The sequence below is a fragment of the Meles meles genome, chromosome 11 (assembly GCF_922984935.1).
Source record: "Meles meles chromosome 11, mMelMel3.1 paternal haplotype, whole genome shotgun sequence".
Classification (NCBI taxonomy): domain Eukaryota; kingdom Metazoa; phylum Chordata; class Mammalia; order Carnivora; family Mustelidae; genus Meles; species Meles meles.
This window is the reverse complement of record NC_060076.1, coordinates 87,158,587-87,182,134: the sequence shown is the minus strand read 5'-3', so window position 1 is coordinate 87,182,134 and position 23,548 is coordinate 87,158,587. Positions and strand designations below refer to the sequence as shown.

General features: G+C 36.4%; 1 protein-coding gene across 2 annotated transcripts in view; it reads left to right on the top strand.

The window, feature by feature from the left end:
• SMC5 (structural maintenance of chromosomes 5) overlaps nt 1-23,548 on the top strand; it is a 99,449-nt gene that overhangs the window by 18,520 nt on the left and 57,381 nt on the right. For both annotated transcript variants that reach the window (XM_046022467.1, XM_046022469.1), the window contains exons 4-8: nt 11,033-11,195; nt 12,311-12,445; nt 14,184-14,324; nt 15,662-15,823; nt 16,973-17,044. In XM_046022467.1, the coding sequence (XP_045878423.1) occupies nt 11,033-11,195; nt 12,311-12,445; nt 14,184-14,324; nt 15,662-15,823; nt 16,973-17,044 (673 nt within the window). The remainder of the gene's footprint in view (nt 1-11,032; nt 11,196-12,310; nt 12,446-14,183; nt 14,325-15,661; nt 15,824-16,972; nt 17,045-23,548) is intronic.

The following is a 23,548-nucleotide window of genomic DNA, read 5'->3' as shown; positions in this document are numbered from 1 at the left end:
GTTTTCTTTTGTTTTTTCCTTGATTTGAAAAAATTGATTTGTCTGTTTCCTCAGTCTTTGTCAGTGAATTGATTTCTGCCTTGTGGTTTTCTTTCCTTTTTTTTTTTTTTTTTAAGATTTTATCCATTTATTTGACAGACAGAGATCACAGTAGGCAGAGAGGCAGGCAGAGAGAGAGAGAGAGAGGGAGAAGCAGGCTCCCCACTGAGCAGAGAGCCCCATGCAGGGCTTGATCCCAGGACCCTGGGATCATGACCTGAGCTGAAGGCAGAGGCTTTAACCCACTGAGCCACCCAGGTGCCCTGCCTTGTGGTTTTCGTATTACATCATGGTTTTCTGTTTCATTATTTTCTATACTAATTCTTGAAACTTTTTTTTGTTTTTTTTTTCTTAATTTCTTGATACGGATATTTTTTATGCAAATTTTTAGTCTTGTTTTCCTTCGTGTAATCATCTAAGGCAAAAAAATTTCCCTTTCAATATTGCTTGAGCTCTTTCTCCCAAATTTTGGTATGTAACATTTTCCTATTTTTCAGTTCTGTTCATTTTCTTTGAGTTCATAATTAGAAGTTGTTTCAAATTCTGATGCAGTAATTTTCTTGTTATTTTAGTATTGATTTCCACTTTGATAGTAGTTCTGTGGTAAAAATATATATATGTTAAAAAAAATACAAAATTACATGTTATATTTTTTACTGTATATATTCTATATTACATGTTACTGTATGGTCCAATTTATAGTAATATAGTATATGGTCCAGTATAAAGTAATATATATAACATATAGTAATACTATATATAGCATATATAATGAATAATACATCGTAAAATTATATATTGCTGTATTATATGTATAGTGTATATTGTATATTTTATTATATATACATATATATAATCTTATAGTAATACATAGAGTAATATATGTAAATATATGGTCATATACCAACCTTGGAAATTCATTAAGGCCTCCTTTCTGTAGTGAGCTTACATAATTGTTACCCACTGGGTTGAAAGAATGAGTATTCTGCTCTTGTTATGTGCAGTGTTCTCTGTCCATTAGTGCAAGCTGATTAATTATATTGTTAAAACTGGTATATTTTTGCTGATTCCAGTCATCAGATTGATTCTTTAATTATGGAGAAACGTGTATTACATTTTCCCTTTATGTAGATGTATCAGTTACCCTTGTCCTATCAATTTTTGCTTTAGCTTCAGGATACAGCTAAGATTCAGATTGTTCTATCTTCTTAGTGGAATTGAACTTTCTGTTACATACTGACTTTATCTTTTGATGCATTTCCCTTAGAATATGTTTTAATTTGCCAGTAGTGTAGTTGCCAGCTTTCTTTCTTTTCTTTTTTTTTTTTTTTTTTGGTAAAGATTTTATTTATTTGATAGACAGAGATCACAAGTAGAAAGAGAGGAGGAAGCAGGTTCCCCGCCAAGCAGAGAGCCCGATGCGGGGCTCAATCCCAGGACCCTGAGATCATGACCAGAGCCAAAGGCAGAGGCTTTAACCCACTGAGCCACCCAGGTGCCCCGGCAGCTTTTTTTTTTTTAAGTGTTTTCCAAATTATCTTTTTTTATTCATTAATTTCAAGTTTTTAATACCTTTTGTATCTCGTTTCAACATGTATAGTTGGGTGGTGTTTACATAGCTTTTTTTTTTTTTTTAAAGATTTTATTTATTTATTTGACAGAGAGAGACACAGCGAGAGAGGGAATACAAACACGGGGAGTAGGAGAGGGAGAAGCAGGCTTCCTGCAGAGCAGGAAGAGCAGGATGCTGGGATCAGGACCTGAGCAGAAGGCAGAGGCTTAACCCACTGAGCCACCCAGGCACCCCTACATAGCCTTTTAAATAGTGCATATCCATTACATTTATTGGTTTATATGTTGGGATTTATTTTTACTGCCTTATTCTGTGCTTTTTTTTTTTTTAAGATTTTATTTTATTTTTTTAAAGATTTTATTTATTTATTTGACAGAGAGAGATCACAAATAGACAGAGAGGCAGGCAGAGAGAGAGAGAAGGAAGCAGGCTCCCGCTGAGCAAAGAGCCCGACGTGGGACTCGATCTCAGGACCCTGAGATCATGACCTGAGCCGAAGGCAGCGGCTTAACCCACTGAGCCACCCAGGCGCCCGAGATTTTATTTATTTATTTGACAGAGATCACAAGTAGGCAGAGAGGCAGGCAGAGAGAGTGAGAGGGAAGCAGGCTCCCCGCTGAGCAGAGCCTGATGCAGGACTCGATCCTAGGACCCTGAGATCATGATCTGAGCCGAAGGCAGTGGCTTAAACCACTGAGCCACCCAGGCACCCCTGTGCTTTTTATTTGTTATATTTTTCAGTATTTCTTTTCTCTCTTGACTTTGTTTGGACTTTTGTGTAATTTTTCTTTACTGTTTTGGAAATTATTCATTCTTATATTAGCAGTTGTTAGAATTTTTAACACATACACTTGAATTTAAGTCTAGACCAAAATGTCTGTATCTTTGTATTGAATAAAGACCTTAGAGTTTTTATTTGAATAACTTGTCTGAACTATTTTAGTTTTGTCTTGTCTTTTAAAGTCTTTTGGACATAATAACTACTATCAATTTCTATTGTCAATGTTTGTTCAGAATTATCTCATGTGTTTTTCGTTTGTCTTGCTTTTAATTTTTTCTTGCATTTTTGTTATTTCCTTTGAGATCACTTTCTTTCCACCAGAGGAAATTTTTAAAAGTTTTCTTTAATGAGGATCTTCTAGAGGAATGTTCAGTTTTTGTCTGAAAATGATGTTCTTTTGCTCTAAGTCTTTTTAAAAAAATTTTTATTAACATATAATGTATTATTAGTCCCAGGGCTACAGGTCTGTGAATCGCCAGGTTTACACACTTCATAGCACTCACCAAGCACATACCACCCCCAATGTCCATAACCCAGCCACCCTCCCCTCCCCTCTTTGCCCCGGCAACCCTCAGTTTGTTTTGTGAGATTTAGAGTCTCTTATGGTTTGTCTCCTGCCCAGTCCCATCTTGTTTCATTTTTTCCTTCCCTACCCCCCCTCAAATCCCCCACTTTGCCTCTCAACTTCCTCATAGCAGGGAGATCATATGATAGTTGTCTTTCTCTGACTGACTTATTTTGCTCAGCATAATACCCTCTAGTTCCATCCATGTCGTTGCAAATGGCAAGATTTCATTTCTTTTGATGGCTGCATAGTATTCCATTGTGTACACCCCCTCCCCACATCTTCTTTATCCATTCATCTGTTGATGGACATCTAGGTTCTTTCCATAGTTTGGCTATTGTGGACATTGCTGCTATAAACCTTCAGGTGCATGTGCCCCTTCAGATCACTACATTTGTATCTTTAGGGTAAATACCCATTAGTGCAATTGCTGGGCCATAAGGTAGCTCTATTTTCAACTTTTTGAGGAACCTCCATGCTGTTTTCCATAGTGGCCGCACCAGCTTGTGTTCCCACCAACAGTGTAGGAGGCTTCCCCTTTCTCCACATCCTTGCCAGCATCTGTTGTTTCCTGACTTGCTAATTTTAGCCATTCTGACTGGCGTGAGGTGGTATCTCATTGTGGTTTTGATTTGTATCTCCCTGATGCCAAGTGATATGGAGCACTTTTTCATGTGTCTGTTGGCCATCTGGATGTCTTCTTTGCAGAAATGTCTGTTCATGTCCTCTGCCCATTTCTTGATTGGATTATTTGTTCTCTGGGTGTTGAGTTTGATAAGTTCTTATAGATTTTGGATACTAGCCCTTTATCTGATATTTCATTTGCAGATATCTTCTCCCATTCTGTCAGTTGTCTTTTGGTTTTGTTGACTTTTTACTTTGTGGGCAAAAGCTTGGATCTTGATGAAGTCCCAATAGTTCATTTTTGCCCTTGCTTCCCCTGCCTTTGGTGATGTTTCTAGGAAGAAGTCGTTGCAGCTGAGGTTGAAGAGGTTGCTGCTTGTGTTCTCCTCAAAGACTTTGATGGATTCCTGTCTCACATTGAGCTCTTTGATCCATTTGGAGTCTTTTGTGTATGGTGTAAGGAAATGGTCCAGTTTCATATTTCTGCATGTGGCTGTCCAATTGTCCCAACACCATTTGTTGAAGGGACTGTCTTTTTTCCATTGGACATTCTTTCCTGCTTTGTCGAAGATTAGTTGACCATAGAGTTGAGGGTCTATTTCTGGGCTCTCTGTTCTGTTCCATTGATCTATGTGTCTGTTTTTGTGCCAGTACCATACTGTCTTGATGATGACAGCTTTGTAATAGAGCTTGAACTCTGGAATTGTGATGCCATCAACTATGGGTTTCTTTTTCAACGTTCCTCTGGCTATTCGAGGTCTTTTCTGGTTCCATATAAATTTTAGGACTATTTGTTCCTTTTCTTTGAAAAAAATGGATGGGATTTTGGTAGGTATTGCATTAAACGTCTAGATTCCTTTAGGTAGCATAGACATTTTCACAATATTTGTTCTTTAGTCCATGAGCATGGAACATTTTTCAGTTTCTTTATGTCTTCCTCAGTTTCTTTCATGAGTACTTTATAGTTTTCTAAGTACAGATTCTTTGCCTCTTTGGTTAGGTTTATTCCTAGGTATCTTATGGTTTTGGTGGAATTGTAAATGGGATTGACTCCTTAATTTCTCTTTCTTCTGTCCTATTGTTGGTGTATAGAAATGCAACTGATTTCTGTGCATTGATTTTGTATCTTGACACTTTACTGAATTCCTGTATGAGTTCTAGCAGTTGTGGAGTGGAGTCTTTTGGGTTTTCCACAGAAAGTATCATATCATCTGAGAGAGTGAGAGTTTGACTTCTTTGCCGATTTGGATGCCTTTAATTTCTTTTTGTTGTCTGATTGCTGAGGCTAGGACTTCTAGTACTATGTTGAATAGCAGTGGTGATAATGGACATCCCTGCCGTGTTCCTGACCTTAGCGGAAAAGCTTTCAGTTTTTCCCCATTGAGAATGATACTCGCTGTGGTTTTTTCATAGATGGCTTTGATGATACTGAGGTATGTATCCTCTATCCCTACACTTTGAAGAGTTTTGATCAAGAAAGAATGCTGTACTTTGTCAAATGCTTTTTCAGCATCTATTGAGAGTATCATATGTTTCTTGTTTTTTATTAATGTATTGTATCACATTGATTGATTCATGGATGTTGAACCAACCTTGCAGCCCTGGAATAAATCCCACTTAGTCATGGTGAATAATCCTTTTAATGTACTGTTGGATCCTATTGGCTACTATTTTGGTGAGAATTTTCGCATCTCTGTTCATCAAGGATATTGGTCTGTAATTCTCTTTTTTGATGGGATCTTTGTCTGGTTTGGGGATCAAGGTAATGCTGGCCTCATAAAATGAGTTTGGAAGTTTTCCTTCCATTTCTGTTTTTTGGAACAGTTTCAGAAGAATAGGAATTAATTCTTCCTTAAATGTTTGGTAGAATTCCCCAGGGAAGCCGTCTGACCCTTAGGCTCTCATTTGTTGGGAGATTTTTGATGACTCCTTCAGTCTCCTTACTAGTTATGGGTCTGTTCAGGTTTTCTATTTCTTCCTGGTTCAGTTTTGGTAGTTTATATTTCTCTAGAAATGCATCCATTTCTTCCAGATTGTCAAGTTGGCTGGTGTATAGTTGCTCATAATATGTTAGTATAATTGTTTGTATTTCTTTGGTGTTGGTTGTGATCTCCTCTTTCATTCATGATTTTATTTATTTGGGTCCTTTCTCTTTTTTTTTGATAAGTCTGGCCAGGGGTTTATCAATTTTCTTAATTCTTTCAAAGAACTAGCTACTAGTTTTGTTGATTTGTTCCATTGGGTTTTGGTTTCTATTTCATTGATTTCGGCTCTGATCTTTATTATTTCTCTTCTCCTGCTGAGTTTAGGCTTTCTTTATTGTTCTTTCTCCAGCTCCTTTAGGTGTAGGATTAAGTTTTGTATTTGAGAACTTTCTTGTTTCTTGAGAAAGGCTTGTATCTCTATTTTCCTCTCAGGATTGCCTTTGCTGTGTCCCACGGATTTTGAGCAGTTGTGTTTTCATTATCATTTGTTTCCATGAATTTTTTCTATTCTTCTTTAATTTCCTGGTTGACCTATTCATTCCTTAGTAGGATGCTCTTTAGCTTGCATGTATTTGGGTTCTTTCCAGCTTTCCCCTTGTGATTGAGTTCTAGCTTCAGAGCATTGTGGTCTGAAAATATGCAGGGAATGATCCCAATCTTTTGGTACCATTTGAGACCTGATTTGTGACCCAGGATGTGATCTATTCTGGAGAATGTTCCATGTGCACTAGAGAAGAATGTGTGTTCTGTTGCTTTGGGATGGAATGTTCTGAAAATATCTGTGATGTCCATCTGGTCCGGTGTATCATTTAAGGCCTTTATTTCCTTGTTGATCTTTTGCTTGGATGATCTGTCCATTTCAGTGAGGGGGGTGTTAAAGTCCCCTACTATTATTGTATTATTATCGATGTGTTTCTTTGATTTTGTTATTAATTGGTTTGTATAGTTGGCTGCTCCCATGTTAGAAGCATAGATACTTAAAATTGTTAGATCTTCTTGCTGGACAGACCCTTTGAGTATGGTATAGTGTCTTTCCTCATCTCTTATTATAGTCTTTGGCTTAAAATCTAATTGATCTGATATAAGGATTGCCACCCAGCTTTCTTTTGATGTCCATTGGCATGGTAAATTGTTTTCCACCCCCTCACTTTAAATCTGGAGGTGTCTTTGGGTCTAAAATGAGTTTCTTGTAGACAGCATATTGATGGGTTTTGTTTTTTTTTTATCAATCTGATACCCAGTGTCTTTTGATTTGGGCATTTAGCCCATTTACATTCAGGGTAACTATTGAGAGATATGAATTTAATGCCATTGTATTGCCTGTAAGGTGACTGTTACTGTATATTGTCTGTGTTTCTTTCTGGCCTATTACTTTTAGGCTCTCTCTTTGCTTAGGGGACTCCTTTCAGTATTTCCTGTAGATCTGGTTTGGTGTTTACAAATTCTTTTCGTTTTTGTTTGTCTTGGAAGCTTTTTGTCTCTCCTTCTATTTTCAGTGCTAGCCTAGCTGGATATTCTTGGCTGCATGTTTTTCTCGTTTAGTGCTCTGAATATATCATGCCAGTTCTTTCTGGCCTGTCAAGTCTCTGTGGATAAGTCTGCTTCCAATCTAATATTTTTATCATTTTATGTTACAGACTTCTTGTCCCGGGCTGTTTTCAGGATTTTCTCTTTGTCGCTAAGACTTGTAAGTTTTACTATTAGATGACGGGGTGTGGACCTATTCTTATTGATTTTGAGGGGGTTCTCTGCACCTCCTGGATTTTGATGTTTGTTCCCTTTGCCATATTAGGGAAATTCTCTACAATAACTTGCTCCAATATACCTTCTGCCCCCCTCTCTCTTCTTCTTTTGGAATCCCAATTATTCTAATATTGTTTCATCTTATGGTATCATTTCTCTCAAATTCTCCTCTCATTGTCCAGTAGTTGTTTGTCTCTCTTTTGCTCAGCTTCTTTATTCTCTCATTTGTTCTTCTATATCACTAATTCTCTCTTCTGCCTCATTTATCCTAGCAGTAAGAGCCTCCATTTTTTATTGCACCTCATTAATAGCTTTTTTGACTTCAGCTTGGTTAGATTTTAGTTCTTTTATTTCTCCAGAAAGGGCTTTTATATCTCCAGACAGAATTTCTCTAATATCTTCCATGAATTTTTTTTTTTTTTTTTTTTAAACAGTGGGGGAGGGAATTTTTTTTTTTTTTTTTTTTTTTTTTTTAAGATTTATTTATTTGACAGACAGAGATCACAAGTAGGCAGAGAGGCAGGCAGAGAGAGAGGAGGAAGCAGGCTCCCAGCTAAGCAGAGAGCCCGATGCGGGGCTCGATTCCAGAACCCTGGGATCATGACCTGAGCTGAAGGCAGAGGCTTTAACCAGCTGAGCCACCCAGGCGCCCCTCTTCCATGAATTTTTTGAACCGAACTAGCTAGCACCTTGAGAATCATCATTCTGAACTCTAGATCTGACATATTACCAACATTCATATTGATTAGGTCCCTAGCCTTTGGTACTGCCTCTTGTTCTTTTTTTTGTGGTGAGTTTTTCTGCCTTGTCATTTTACCCAGATAAGAATATATGAATGAGAGAATAAAATACTAAAAGGGTGGCAAAGACCCCAGAAAAATGTGCATTAACCAAATCAGAAGAGACCTCAAATTGTGGGGAGAATTGTTAAAAAGAAGTTCAAAAAAGAATTTAAAAAAGAAAATACATGTATTTTTAACTGGTGAATAGAACAGAGTCACCCACTTGATTTTGGGAGTATTTTTGAGTATTTTGATTTGGGCATTTAGCCCATTTACATTCAGGGTAACTATTGAAAAAAGTTCAAATGAAGAAAAAAATATATATATTTTAAGAAAGAAAAAAAAATATATATATACACACACACAGACACACACACACAAATAAGGGTAAACATGGTGAAGGGATGGAATATGACTGTAAAGATGAAAATTTAAAAAAAAATCTAAAAAAGGAGTTGATAAGTTCGTTGGGAAAAGAAAGAAAAAGAAAGTGGAGAGAATTTGCTCAGGCTGGAGATTAGAACAAACCCTGTGCTAGATTTAGGGTATATTTGATCTGTTAGAAGAAGTTGTATCCCAAAATTTTGTAGAAGAAAAAACCCTTTCAGAAAGTGGTCCATTTTCTGTTTCTAGAATTGCTGTTCTTCTTCTCTTCGATCTCCTGTTGGATTTGTAGGTGCTCGGAATGGTTTAATAATGATCTAGGTAATCTCCTGCTACCTGATGTCATCTCAGCCTGCTCTTCCTCCCCCATCTTGACCAACCAGTCTACGTCTTGAAAGATGTATTTGGTAGATATAAATTCTACATTGATAGGTCTTTTCTCAACACATGTGAAGTATAATTCCACAGTCTTCAGATGTGAATATAATCCTAGTTTCTTTGGCAGTAATTCTCTTTATCTCAAGTGACTTTTTTGGGGGGGGGGGCATTGGTTTCATGTGGCTCAAGTGTCTTTTGAAATCCTGTTTTTGGTGTTTTATAGTTTCACATCATATATTTAGATGTGGATTTATTTATTTATTTATTTATTTGCTTGGGATTTAATGAGCTTCTTAAATTTATGGCTTGGAAAATTCTTTTTTTGGGGGGGAGGGGTTTGGAAAATTCTTATCTATTATCTCTTCCTATATTGCCACTGACCCTTTGTGTCTCCTTCCCTTCTGAAACTCCTATTAGATGTTAGGTTCTCTTACTCAGTCATCTGTGTCTCTTAACATTCTCCATATTTTTCATCTTTTTATGTCTTTGTGCTGCATTCTAGATCCATTTCCCTTTAGTTCTTCTTTAGATCAGATATAAGTAAATACTTTCAATCTTCTATTTCTTGAAATATAGTGAATTTCCTTATTTTGTATTTGCCCATGAATTCAGTATGACTCTACTTTGTTATTTCTGCTGTTCTTACTCTTGGTTTTGTTTTCATGTATGTGTGTTTCCAGTAAGCTGCTCCTTTCTCTTTGAACTTGTGTTAATTTTTTTAGGGTAAAGGTAGATTCCTGCTGAGGGAATTTTCACTAACTTCTAAAACAGAACACTGGGTACTTTCGATCCGGGATCAAAATATACACAATTCTCAGTTTGTGCGTTTTGGAACCCTAGGTATGTCATGTAACTGACTTAAGTATACTAATATATCTGAGACTGGGTTGAGGTTATCAACTGTCCTCAGGAGAAATTGTGGGGTTTGTTTTTTGCTTTTTGTTTTTTTGCAGTTGAAGCCAGAGTTTGAGACAGGCAGTTTACCTCACTGTCAGTGCTGCGGTGGTGCTCTCGGTGGTGGTGATGTGATTATGGAGTAGTTCTAGTTTACCCTTACATTGAGAGTATAGTCTTTTGGGGATGGTTTTTATTAGACTCTCTACCTTGGGTAGTTTGGGGCCTTTGTAGGTCCTCTCCTAGGAGATTATGACAATGAATGTGTAAGGTTATTTGGTGAAACAGATACTCCCAAAGTAAAAGCCAGTTTTCATTTTCAACTTCTGGATCTCCACCTGCCCTGGGATTTAGGCCAGATTTACTTGCTTTCATGCTAACTCATAAATGCATTTGTGAACATATTTTAATTTTTAATATTTCATTATTTGTAGTTCAGAACAAGAAGACCAACTGAGTACTTCATTAGTCATTTTGCTAGAAATGAAAATTTAAAATTACTTTTTTTTAAAGTTCTAAAATCGTAATGTTTGGAGTGTTCTGATTACAGTATAGTCTATATACACGACATTTACAAAGTATCATTGTCATTTAGCCATTGAATACCAATAATTTATCTTTCTACCACATGCTGCTGATTCCCAGTGAAGAAGATGGATGGGAGGTGTGGAGCAGTAGTACTTCTAAAAGCAAGAAATAAGTAAATACCCTTCTTTCAGCTTCCGTATTGCTTAATGTTCCTTTAAGAGGGCGTATGATGTAGTCCCCTCTGAATTCAGAGTGGAGTACATGACAAGGAAGGCATGGGCTACCCGTATGACCAGGCTAGTTTTGATGTCTGGAACTGCTTATGCAAGAATTGGTTTTCATTCACTTATCTTCCAGTAGAGGAAGTTACAGCACTTAATTTTGTATGGTTGAATATACCAACCCATTTTGAATTGCAGTCAACGCATGTGATTGGAGAATAATAATTAAAGGATAAATAACTCCAGATATGTAAATCATCTGTCAGTGTTTGGAAATTAGTGTTGGCTTTGTTTTACTTTAATAGTTTAAATAATTGTGATGTTGAAAAAGTGGTAACTTACCTGTGATCAATTACGTATTATTACCAATAAATTATCAAGTTTTCCTTCTTTGGAGGGAACAAAATTTCAAAAGGAATAAAAGTTATAATAATCCTGTCTGGCAACCTTTTTTGCAAGAGAATTTTGGAAATTATATTTCTAAAACGATATTTGTATTTTGAACATAAAGATTTTTAAAATTATTTTTAACCAGGTTCAGAACTTCAGGAAATCTTGTAATTACCCGTGAGATTGACGTGGCAAAAAATCAGTCGTCTTGGTTCATCAACAAAAAATCTACAACCCAGAAAGTAGTAGAAGAGCAAGTTGCAGCCTTAAACATTCAAGTGGGCAATCTTTGCCAATTTCTACCTCAGGTATGAGAGAATTAAGTGTACACATGGTAGAATTTGTGTCCTCTTCATGCCTTAGCAGAATCTAAATACTTTTCAAGGGATATTGTAATAGAGGCGATCTAAAGTAAGCCTCGTAACTAATACTTTCTAACAGTTCTTTGTAAAAGGTGGCATTTCGTCTCATAATCTTATTGAAGTAATTTGGAAGATTGTAATTAATAAAAAGCTGAAAGTCTAAACTACAGAATATGGTAAAGGAAATAAAGTATTGTTTCTAAGTACAGTAACTTGCGTGGTCATGTGCTACAGTTTGTAGGCATTTAAAATTTTGGTAATAACTTCTTAATCATGTTTTTATATAAAATATGTGATATACTAAAACTCTTAAATCTATAGATGTGCATTGTAGAACTTTGTTATATTTTACGTTTCAGTAAAAATACGCCGAAGATGCACATGAAATGTTAAATTTCTTTGAGTGCTGTGTAGTGACTGAATTATAGTTCGTTTTTTCAATTCAGAAACGACTTGATTACATATGTCCAAATTAAATAAAAATTTAAAATTTGAAAGCATTGTTAGCTGATGTCCGATATGTCCAGAAGTAGTTGTTATAAATATCCTTTTCTTAACTTCTAACATTCCAGTTGATGTGTAGTGGATAATGGTTTCAGTCCAGGGAACTCTTTTTTATCCCCAAGCTATTTATTTTATGTATATAAACACTTTACCGTAGAAATATTGACCTAGAAAATTTTAAAAGGTTCTTAGATGACAATTCACACCCTTTATCATTTTAAGGAGTAATATATGAAGGACAGAGTTTGTATATATTGCACATCTTAAGTTTTTTTCTTTGTGTTTCATTTTAACAAGCGTGATCACTGAGTGAAATATGTTTCGAAGATATTTATGAGTGGTAATAGTTGCAGAGCGCCTGGGTGGCACATTCAGTTATGTGTCCGACTCTTGGTTTCTGCTCAGGTCACGTTGTCAGGGTCGTAAGGCCAAGCCCTATGTTGGACTCTTTGCTGAGTTCAGAGTCTGCTTAAGTTTCTCTGTCCCTCTCCCATTCTAACAAATAAGTCTTCTTAAAAAATGATAATAGTTGCTGATATTTAAGTTTTATGCTCTAGGATAAAGTTGGAGAATTTGCTAAACTGAGTAAAATTGAACTCCTTGAAGCTACTGAGAAGTCTATTGGTCCTCCAGAAATGCACAGATACCATTGTGAACTCAAAAACTTCAGGGAGAAAGAAAAACAACTAGAGGTATTTATAAACAGACAACTCATTTTTATTGTCCCTGACTGATTTCCATCTTTCACAATGTAATAGGGTGAATAGTAGCTCTGATTCATCAAGTGGCTTCATGTATTTGTGGGTTTTTTCCACCTAGGATTGTATTGCTGACATTAATTAAGTCATAGAAAGTGAGAATTGGAGTTGAAAAAAGTTTGAAAAATTTGACTACCATTTCATCAAATACATGTTATTAATTGAATTTCTAAGGAACCAATAATGTTATTTTAAAGTATTTATTTCTCTCAGGAAGTTTCGGTATTATTCTTTTACTCATTCAGTATTTCTTAAAACACCTGCCATGTGCCAGGATGGTACAAGGCTTTGTATAATACAGCAATGAACCTGTAGCTTTTGATGTAGTGTCTTTGTTGAACCTGTTCTCGTATTTTTTGAGTTGCAGGAGGGTAGACTTTGTAGAGAGCCCTGTGTTCAGTTGCAGTGTTGTTTTTATGTTCACCTTAAATAAACACATAAATTAAAATATCCTTTTATAGCATATCATTTGAAGAGGTGTTTTGTTTAATGAATCATTTTCCATGTCCCAGCCACTAAAATAAATTCAGTAAATTTTCACAAGATATCTTATAAACAGATGCTCTCTCTTCAATTGTAACTGTCCATACTTAATAATATGCAAATATTATAATTTATCATACTTTTTCAGAGTCCGTGACCAAAAGAGTAGTAATTATTTTATGCTTCTTCAGATGCTCTGTCCATCTTTGTACCCTTGCCCCCGTGGAACAGTCTGATACAGTAGTCCCCCATTATTCACGCTTGTAGTTACCTGCCATTTCAATTACCTGCAGTCACCCGAGGTCCAGAAGCAGATGATCTTCCTGACATATGGTCACAAGGTCAACGGTAGTCTGACATTATGTCACAGTGCCTCACTTCATGTCATCACATGGCATTTTATCATCTCAAATCATCACAGGAGGGTGACAATAGTAGGATAATATATTCTGAGAGAGAAGCCACATTCATTAACTTTTATGACTGCTTGTTGTTACTCTATTTCCTTGTTATTAGTCTCTTACTGTGTCTGATATGTAAATTAAGCTTTATCATAGGCATGCGTGTAAGAAAAAGCAGTAAATATGGGTTTGGTCCTGTCTGCGGTTTCAGGCATCCTCTAGTGGTTTGGGACTCTCTTCCCCTCAAATAAGGGGAGGGACTGCTGTACACCATCAGAAACACTCTCTGAAATTAGTACCATCCCCTGAAGGAATGTAGCCACTTATCCTTCTAGGAGTACATCTTTGTATTTGTTAACTCACAGTCTAAAGGGCAAATTTTAGCTTCCTTCATCTCATTTCTAAGTCCTAAGTCATGGGTATTCATAACATACTAATTGTAAGAATACTAGTTTTCATTTGTATATCACATTATAGCTTTGGTTGACCTTGCACTTAGAGTAAGTGTGTTGCTTCTACCCTTGAGGTGAGTGGGGCAGATAGGTGTCTTTTCTTCAGGCAGGAAGAGGCTAGGTTTAGAGATGTGGTGGGGCTGCCCCACAGTCATACAACTAATAAATTGCAGGGCCTAGGCCAGAGCTCAGGTATGCATGTTAATTGTACACCGTTATTAAGAACGCCTGTGAAATTCTTTATTGTGAAATTTTGGTAGCATTGTTCATTTTCATCATTAAGGAATCTGACCTGTTGTCTTTTCAGTTAAACTAATTGTTAAATATTTGTTTTAGACCTCATGCAAAGAGAAAACTGAATATCTAGAGAAAATGATTCAGAGGAATGAAAGATATAAACAAGATGTGGAGAGGTTCTATGAACGTAAGCGACATTTAGATTTGATTGAGATGCTTGAAGCTAAAAGGCCGTGGGTGGTAAGTCTTAATTATTAGAGGCAAAAATAGTGATGCTTGAACTAACAGAAAAGCTATAAAGAAGGTACTGATTGCTCTGTATTCAAATTAGGTGCTTTTGTTAATTTTTGCCTTATATATCATAATAAATTTTGTATTATTGGTGGTATTATGATATAGGTGTGTACTGTTACTATTATTGTGTAACAAATAACAGTTGCTAGTGCTCTTAATTCTTCCAGATTTGAATCCTCAACAGACAGTTTGTTTTATAAGATGTTAATGAACTAAAAATGTTTACACAGAAAAATTAAATCTTTGAGTGTCCTCAGGTCACAGAGAATTTACTTGGCGTGTACCACTAATAAGTTCAGTACAGATGCCGCTGTGGGCTACGGACTAGAATTCTCCACTCTGGCTTCCTGAGTTTATTGGGGCTACTGTTCCTTTTAATTGCTGTGCAGTGTATAGTTATTATTTATGACCACAGTTTGGTCTAAAGAGTCCATTTTCTCAGTGCATTTCTTTTTGACGGGTGGAACAAAATAAGAAAGTTTTATAATGTTTGTTCTAGGGTTAGAATGGAGGTATTGTTATTAGAATGGAAAAACATGTAGCTGTATTTGTGGCCTTTCTCTGCCACCCCCTCACCCTACCCTGTCCCATAATTCCATTATTCTTAAACTTTTTGCTTTACAGCTTGTTTTGACTACATTTTCCTATGCCCATTATTACTCTTAATCGACTTTATCTTTCTCCTTTAAAGTCTTTTGGTTTATCATCTTCTTTCTGAGATTGATTTCAATCTTTTTTCCTTTTTTAAAATTTATTTTAATGTTTGTAATCTTTTCTTCACCCCATTCTTACTGTATGCTCTCTGAGCACTGCACTTACTTTTGTTTTTTAGCAAATATTAATTCCTGTGACATGACAAGCATCATTTTTGCCCACATTTTTTCTCCTTTTGATCCATTTTTCCTTTGTTTCTTCATTTCTACTTTTCATAACTGAGTTTCTTTTGTTTGTTTATACATTCTCATATCTCTTCTTTATTGAGAGACTAGAGGAAAACCTCATTTTAGTAGCAATTACTGTGTAAGTTTCAGAACCATGGAAGTCGGAGTCCAGCCTAGTGACGGAGATAAACTGAGTGATTATCAAGCTTCTTAATAAGTCATTGTTGGTATTCGCTATTTCTGAAGTTGTTTCAGAGGGTAAATTTTATATGAGTAGACTTGCCAAAAGGATATCAAAACAGTCTTTTCATAGATTTGGTTTCTGCCTGCACTTCGATTTTAGTGTATGTGTTAATTTAAGCTAGTAGTGCATTAACTTCTGTTTCTTGAATTAATTGCAAGGAGTATGAAAATGTTCGTCAGGAGTATGAAGAAGTAAAACTAGCTCGAGACCGAGTGAAGGAAGAGGTGAGGAAACTTAAAGAAGGGCAGATCCCTATGACCCGTCGAATTGAAGAAATTGAGAGGCAGCGTCGCGTGTTGGAGGCTCGAATCAAAGAGAAGGTACTTTGCTGGCTCAATTTAGGATTTTCTGTATTTTATTTTATTTTTTTAAAGATTTTATTCATTTATTTGTTAGAGATCACAAGTAGGCAGAGAGGCAGGAAGAGAGAGAGGGGGAAGCAGGCTCCCTGTCGAGCAGAGAGCCCGATGCAGGGCTCGATCCCAGGACCCTGGGATCATGACCTGAGCTGAAGGCAGAGGCTTTAACCCACGGAGCCATCCAGGCGCCCCAGGATTTTCTGTATTTTAGCAAGTACAAAACTACTCTGCAGGTCTTCTAAGTAATTTTGTGAATTTACTTGTAGTTTTCGTTCGTTTTTTAACTCAAGTTTGCCACCACAGGACTTTCAGGCTCCTAATTGTCACTTTGGGCAGGTTGCTACTTTAAGATATTCCAGCATACAAAAGAGCAAACTGAAATGTGATTTTTTTTTCCCCCCTAAAGATTGTATTTGAGAGAGAGCAAGAGAACGTGTGAATCGGGGGCAGAGGGAGAGGGAGAAGCTGACTCCCTGCTGAGCAGGGATCCCAATATAGACTCGATCCCAGGACCCTGAGATCATGACCTGAGCCAGAGGCAGATGCTGAACCAACCAAGCCACCCAGGCACCCCAAAATGTGATTATTTTAATAAGAGGATTCAGAGTAGTATTCTTGGAAACATTGAATTTCTTCAATGAATTTATCATGGAAAACCTGATGTTTTTAGAATAAATAGTATAATGGCATGCATATGGAATATTCCATTTATTAAAAGTTTTATTTGAAAATTTTAAACTTAAAAATTTTTATTTTTCACGGCTTTTAACCTTTAGGGAGATTTTGGAGTCCAAGATTTTGAAGAACAGTTTGAACTATGGACCCTGCTATCCTAATAGAATGTTTTTTTAGAATCAGATGAACTACCACGAGATAATACATGGGAAGGGATACAGAAACATGTACGCATATTGCCATGGCTATTTTTAATATTAGTAAATAACGTTTTATAGATTTGTAAGTAAGTTAGTATTTTGGGTGGTAACTGAATTTGGTTTGGAAGAAATGAAAAGCCTTGTGGATTAACTTGATATTTGGATGGGTAAGGCCTCATAATGGCTTGCTTGAGATTTTAACTACGTTCCCCCTCCTTCTGGTTCAATCTTACAGGCAACAGATATTAAGGAGACCTCTCAAAAATGCAAACAAAAGCAAGATATTATAGAAAGGAAAGATAAGCAGGTAAGATTGTGTTGAAATTTTTACTATGGTAATGTGACCTAACTTTTGTGTTACAGGTCTAGATTATGGGACAACTTTTTGTTTGGAAATTGTATAAGGTCCTCCTCATTTTCCCTCTTAATCTGTGAGGGATACTAAGATTTGGAAGTAGAGCAGTCGCACAGAAGATAATGAGGAAAAATTCTCAAGACTACTCCTAGACAGTCACTGTGATCTTTGTAACTGAGTGCCTGCAGTTTATTGGAGTGATGGTAAAATTGGATTTAGTTATCTCAGTAGCAGAAATTAAATTTTAAGAGATATATTCTGTTGACATTAAGAGTAGGACGTTAAAAAGTTGATAATAAATTCTTTGTGCATGGGTGGGGCTTGATGGCAAAATCATTTTAAGATGGCTTTGGAAGAAAGTAGGCTTCTTAGATAAGAGATACCCAGCAGTGTGTGGGGTTTTGTTCTTCAGAGCCATTCAGAAACTGAAGTTCGAATGACTTTTCTTAGGAATAGACGTATAACTTGAAACATTCCTGGTGGTTGAAGCATTATGTGAATCTTCCAGTTTTTAGCTTCACTCCTTTTTCTGTGCCTTTATCTTCAGCTCCCAAGCACCTCTCATAAACTGTGCAGAGCTGGGCTGTCGGGGCTAAGTGCTCAGGGTATCTGTGCGGATGGGGTCCAGGGGCAGGGGGTCAGGAGGTGCAGGGCAGGGCTGTCCTGTTCTATATGTTGTCTTTTATACTTGACATCTCTGAGTTCTCCAGAAGCTCTGGAATGGGTTTTTTTGTTTTGAAAGAGTCCTCCTTTCTTTTCCTTTTCTCTCATTGCCTGTCACACTGTGGCTCCTATAAAAGGATACTAAATTAGTTGTCCCTCTGCTGTTTTGAATGTCATTTGAATGTCATTGAGGTCTCCAGTTGCTGATGTCGTCTCTGTTGTTCCTCATGGGAGTGAACCCTTTGTACTCCATTGCTAATATTTCTTTAGAGTTTAGGGGGGAAAATGCATAAAGATTTCATCTTTAAAACCCTAAACAGGAATACAGGTTGATAAGTTGTGTAATGTTGAATCATTGTTAGGTTTCTGTTGCAAATTGTACTTGATATTTTACTGTTGCTGGATTCAACTAGAAAATTTTGTGTTTACGATTTTTTTGCACCATGTGAGATGGGCCTAAATTTTGATTTTGTTCCATCCTTAACTGGTTTTTCAGTTATGCTGACTTTTTAAGTAGTTTAATACTCCTTGGACCAGGATTGTCTATTTTTGCCTAGGCATAGTTACCAGGGCTTGTCACTTCCGTAAATTATTTCACTTTTCACTTTTATTAACTTTTAATAAATATATTTCAGGGCGTAAATATTGTTCTGGTTATCACTTGGTATGTCTCATATGTGTTGATAAGTGCTTTTATTGCTTTTCTGTTTAAAAGTTCATATTTTCAGTTAAACATTTTCATTCATTTAAGGTTGTATAGGAGTTCTTACTGTTTTAGTTTCTATGGGTATGGAATTTCAAAATGTGATTATAGAATTCTACTTCTTTTCTTTTCTGTTTAATAATTGTGGACTTTATGACCTTATTTTAGGTATTTTGAGATTTTTTTGGACTTTATATTTGGTTTTGTACATGTTTTGTATATAATAAGTAATGTCTACTCAGTCTGTATATTTATATGTATGTATAAATTATGTATATACTAGAATAGGTTTACTATACGTACATTATGCAGATGTTTTACATACTTTATTACCTACCCAATTTATCCATTTTTAAAGTGAGATACCTTTTTCTATGAATGTAGATTTGTCTATTTTTCCTAATAATTATGTTAGTTTTTGCTTCCTAGATTTTAAAGCTGTCTTTTTTATTTCTTGCATCATATTTTGATTTATCTGCTGAGAGTAGTATGTACTGGGTTTTCTTCTGCAGTTTTTGTCATTGTGGTGTTGTGCCACTATCATCAGGAAGGGAGTTTCACCAGGTCCACTTATGGTTGTTTTCGCCTTCCTGTGCTGTTTGTTCGATTCTTCCTCCCTGCTCCTCTCTTCCTTTCTCTTTTTTGTTGCTGTTGATAAAGGTTTTCTTACTCCATTTTTTCCCCCTAGAGTTGTATATTCTACGCCTATTCTGTTGACTAATCTTAAAGTTTAAATAACATGTATTTTTTTTAAGTTAGCGTTTTTATTCTTCCACTTAGGTCAGATACTTTCTCTACTCCATATCCATACCTTTAGAAGTTTTACTTGTCTTTATTTAAAAAATGTTACTTTTTATGGTCTGTCCTGACTTAGACTTAATATGTTTGGCTGGCTTATTTGATCATGTTACTTGTTTTCTCATTCTTCTGCCTCATAGGAGGTAGATTTTTTTTTTCTCGACAGATATTTTCCATGGGTGTTTTAGAGACGTGATGAACTTTCTGAGTACTTGTATGTTGGAAAATACATTCTTTTGCACTCATTTTGGAATATTAATATTGCTGAATTTTAAATTATAAATTATAAATTTTTTTTTTCTCAACACTTTGGCTATCCTTCCTCTGCCCCAGGAGGTCCCATTTTGTTCCTGAGAAGTAGCAGATATGAGAGCTAGGCAGAGACTGTATTAGACCCTTGAAGAAAAAAGAAAGGAAATTGAATTTGATTCTAAATGCAGTGAGACAGAGAAGGCTTTCAAAGTTTTTAAGCTGGAGAGAAATACTATTTCATATGCTTTAAAAGCACTCAGCATTGCCTGATGGATAGTAGACTGAAAGGGACAAAAATAAAAGCAGAGAGTTTGGTTACAAGGCTGGCTTCACCTCATATAGTAGCAGTGGACAAGCAAATTTAGAAAACTGAACCACAGAGTTTGCTCAGGGAGTAGATTGAAGAATTCAATTGTAGAAGAATAGAGGATCCCGTCTTTGACTTCACGGTTGGATAGCGGTACCTGTCACTGTAATGAGAATTGCTAGGACAGGGGAAATGAAGCATTCTATTTGATTATATCAACTTTCATTCTTTTACTTTAAACCTGTGTCTTCGGATCTAAAATGTGTTTCTTGCATATCATGGGTTTTCTTTTTTTTTTTTTTTTTAAATTGCAATAACTATTAACATACAATGTTAGTTTCTGGTGTACAGCATTGATTCAGCAATTCCATGTACTACTCGTAGCTTACCACGCTAAGTGTAGTCACTGTGTATTATCATACACTGTTGTTCCAGTATTACTGTTTTCCTTACGTTGTACTTTTCATTTGTATGGTTTATTTTATAAGTGGAAGTTTTTAATCTCTTAATCCCCTTATTTCACCCATCCCCTCACCCACCTTCCCTCTGGCAACAACCAGTTTTTTGGACTTAAGAGTCCATGTACACACACACACACAGAACACATCTTGTTTATCCACTCATTTACGGACGGACACTTAGGTTGCTTTCATATTTTGCCTATTTTAAATAATACTATAGTAAACATAGGGTGCATATATATTTTGAAACTGGTGTTCCTGTTTTACCCTGTAATGGAATTACTGGATCTTAAAGTATTCCTAACAGCAGCTCACAGTGGTTCCCTTTTCTCTACATCCTTGCCAACACTTGTCAATTGTCTTTTTGATATTAGCCTTTGTGACTAGTGTAAAGTGATAGCTCATTGTGGTTTTGATTTACCTTTTCCTTATGATGCGTGTTGTTGGCTGTCTTTTTTTTTTTTTTTTTAAAGATTTTACTAGAGTGGGGAGAGGGGCAAAGGGAGAGGGAGAGAATCACCCACAGACTTACTGCTGAGCACAGAGCCCAATGTGGGGCTCTATCTCATGACCCTGAGATCATGACCTGAGCTGAAATCAAGAGTTGGACCCTAAAGTTAGCCGTTTATGTACCCCAAGCTTCTTTTTAAGTATCTGCTGGGCATCTGTATGTCTGCTTTGGAAAAATATCTATTCAGATTTTCTGGTTATGTTTCAGTCAGGTTGAGGGCTTTTTGTTTGTTTTTTTTGTTGTTGTTGTTTTGGGGGGGTTGAGTTGCATAATAATTTTATATATATTGGATATTAACCTCTTATCAAAAGTATCATTTACAGATGTCTTCTCTTATTCACTAGGTTGCCTTTTTGTTTGTTGATGGCTTCCTTCACTGTGCAAAAGCTTTTTGTTTTGGTGTACCAGTAACTGTATTTGGTACACTAATAGGCACAATAGTTTATTTTTTGCTTTGTTTTTCCTTGCCTGAGGAGACATAGCCATAAATATGTTGCTAAGGGCACTGTCAGAGAGATTACTGCCTGTTTTATCTTCATTTTATTTTATCTTATTTTATTTTTTCCAGTGTTCCAGAATTCATTTTTTATGCACCACGCCCAGTGCTCCATGCAATACGTTTCCTCCTTAATATGCACCATGAGGCTCACCCAACCCCCCGAACCCCTTCCCCTCCAGAACCCTCAGTTTGTTTCTCAGAGTCCACAGTCTCTCCAGAACCCTCAGTTTGTTTCTCAGAGTCCACAGTCTCTCAAGCTTCATCTACCCCTCCGATTTCCCCTAACTCACTTCTCCTCTCCACCTCCCAATGTCCTCCGTGTTATTCCTTATGCTCCACAAGTAAGTGAAACCATATTGATAATTGACTCTCTCTGCTTGGCTTATTTCACTCAGCATAATCTCCTGCAGTCCCGTCCATGTTGATACAAAAGTTGGGTATTCATCCTTTCTGATGGAGGCATAATACTCCATTGTATGTATAGGCCAAATCTTCTTTATCTGTTTGTCTGTTGAAGGGCATCTTGGTTCTTTCCACAGTTTGGCGACTGTGGCCATTGCTGCTATGTACATTGAGGTACAGGTAGCCCTTCTTTTCACTGCATCTGTATCTTTGAGGTAAATACCCAGTATTATTTGAGGTAAATACCCAGTAGTGCAATTGTAGGGTCATTTTTAATTTCTTAAGGAATCTCCATACTGTTTTCCAAAGTGGCTGCACCAACTTGCATTCCCACCAACAGTGCAAGAGGTTTCCCCTTTCTCCACATCCTCTCCAACACTTGTTTACTGTCTTGTTGGTTTTGGCCATTCTAACTGGTGTCAGGTGGTATCTCAATGTGGTTTTGATTTGAATCTCCCTGATGGCTAATGATGATGACCATTTTTTCATGTGTCTGCTAGCCATTTGTGTGTCTTCTTTGGAGAAATGTCTTTCATGTCTTCTGCCCATTTTTTGACGTGATTACCTATTTTTTGGGTGTTGAGTTTGAGTTCTTTGTAGATCTTGGATATCAGCCCTTTGTCTGTACTGTCATTTGTGAATATCTTCTCCCATTCCGTGGTTGCCTCTTTGTATTGTTGACTGTTTCCTTTGCTGTGCAGACACATTTGATCTTGATGAAGTCCCCAAAGTTCATTTTCGCTTTTGTTTCCTTTGCCTTTGGAGACAGTCTTGAAAGAAGTTGCCGTGGCCGATGTCGAAGAGGTTACTGCCTATGTTCTTCTCTAGGATTTTGATAGATTCCTGCCTCACATTGAGGTCTTTTATCCATTTTGAGTTTATCTTTGTGTATGGTGTAAGAGAATGGTCAAGTTTCATTCTTCTATACATAGCTGTCCAATTTTCCCAGCACTATTTATTGAAGAGACTTTTTTCCACTGGATATTTTTTTCTGCTTTGTCGAAGGTTATTTGACCATAGAGTTGTGGGTCCATATTTGGGCTCTCTACTCTGTTCCACTGGTCTGTGTGTCTGTTTTTTTTGTTTTTTTTTTGTTTTGCCAGTACCATGCTGTCTTGGGGATCACAGCTTTGTAGTAAAGCTTGAAATCAGGCAACATGATGCCTGTTTTATCTTGTAGGGGTTATGTGGTATTCAGGTCTCACATTTAGGTCTTTTATCCATTTTTAGTTTATTTTTGTGCATGGTCTAAGAAAGTGGTCCAGTTTCATCCTTTTGCATGTAACTATCAAGTTTTTCAGCATTTATTGAAAAGATTGTTTTTTTCCTTTTGTATATTATTACCTCCTTTTTTGTAGATTGACATTATAGGTGTGGGTTTATTTCCAGGCTCTCTATATACTGTTGATGATCTATATGCCTGTTTTTCGACTGGTACCATGCTGTTTTGACTGCTATAACTTTGGAGTATATCCTGAAATCTGTGATTGAGATACCTCCAGGTTTGTTCTTTCTTAAAATTTTTTGGCTATTCAGGATATTTTGTGTTCCCATACAAATTTTAGTATTATTTGTTTAAGTTCTGTGAAAAATGCTCTTGATATTTTGATAAGGATTGTATTGAATCTGTAGGTTGTTTGGGATAGTTTAAACATTTTGATGGTATTCTTCCATGAGCGTGGTATATCTTCCCATTTGTTTGTGTCACTTGGTTTCTTCCATCAGTGTCTTATAGTTTTCTGAGTATAAAGCTTTTACCTCCTTGGTTGAATTTATTCCTAGGTATTTTATATTTTGGGGGTGCAGTAATACATGGGATTGTTTTCTTAATTTCCATTTTTGCTATTTTATTCTGAGTGT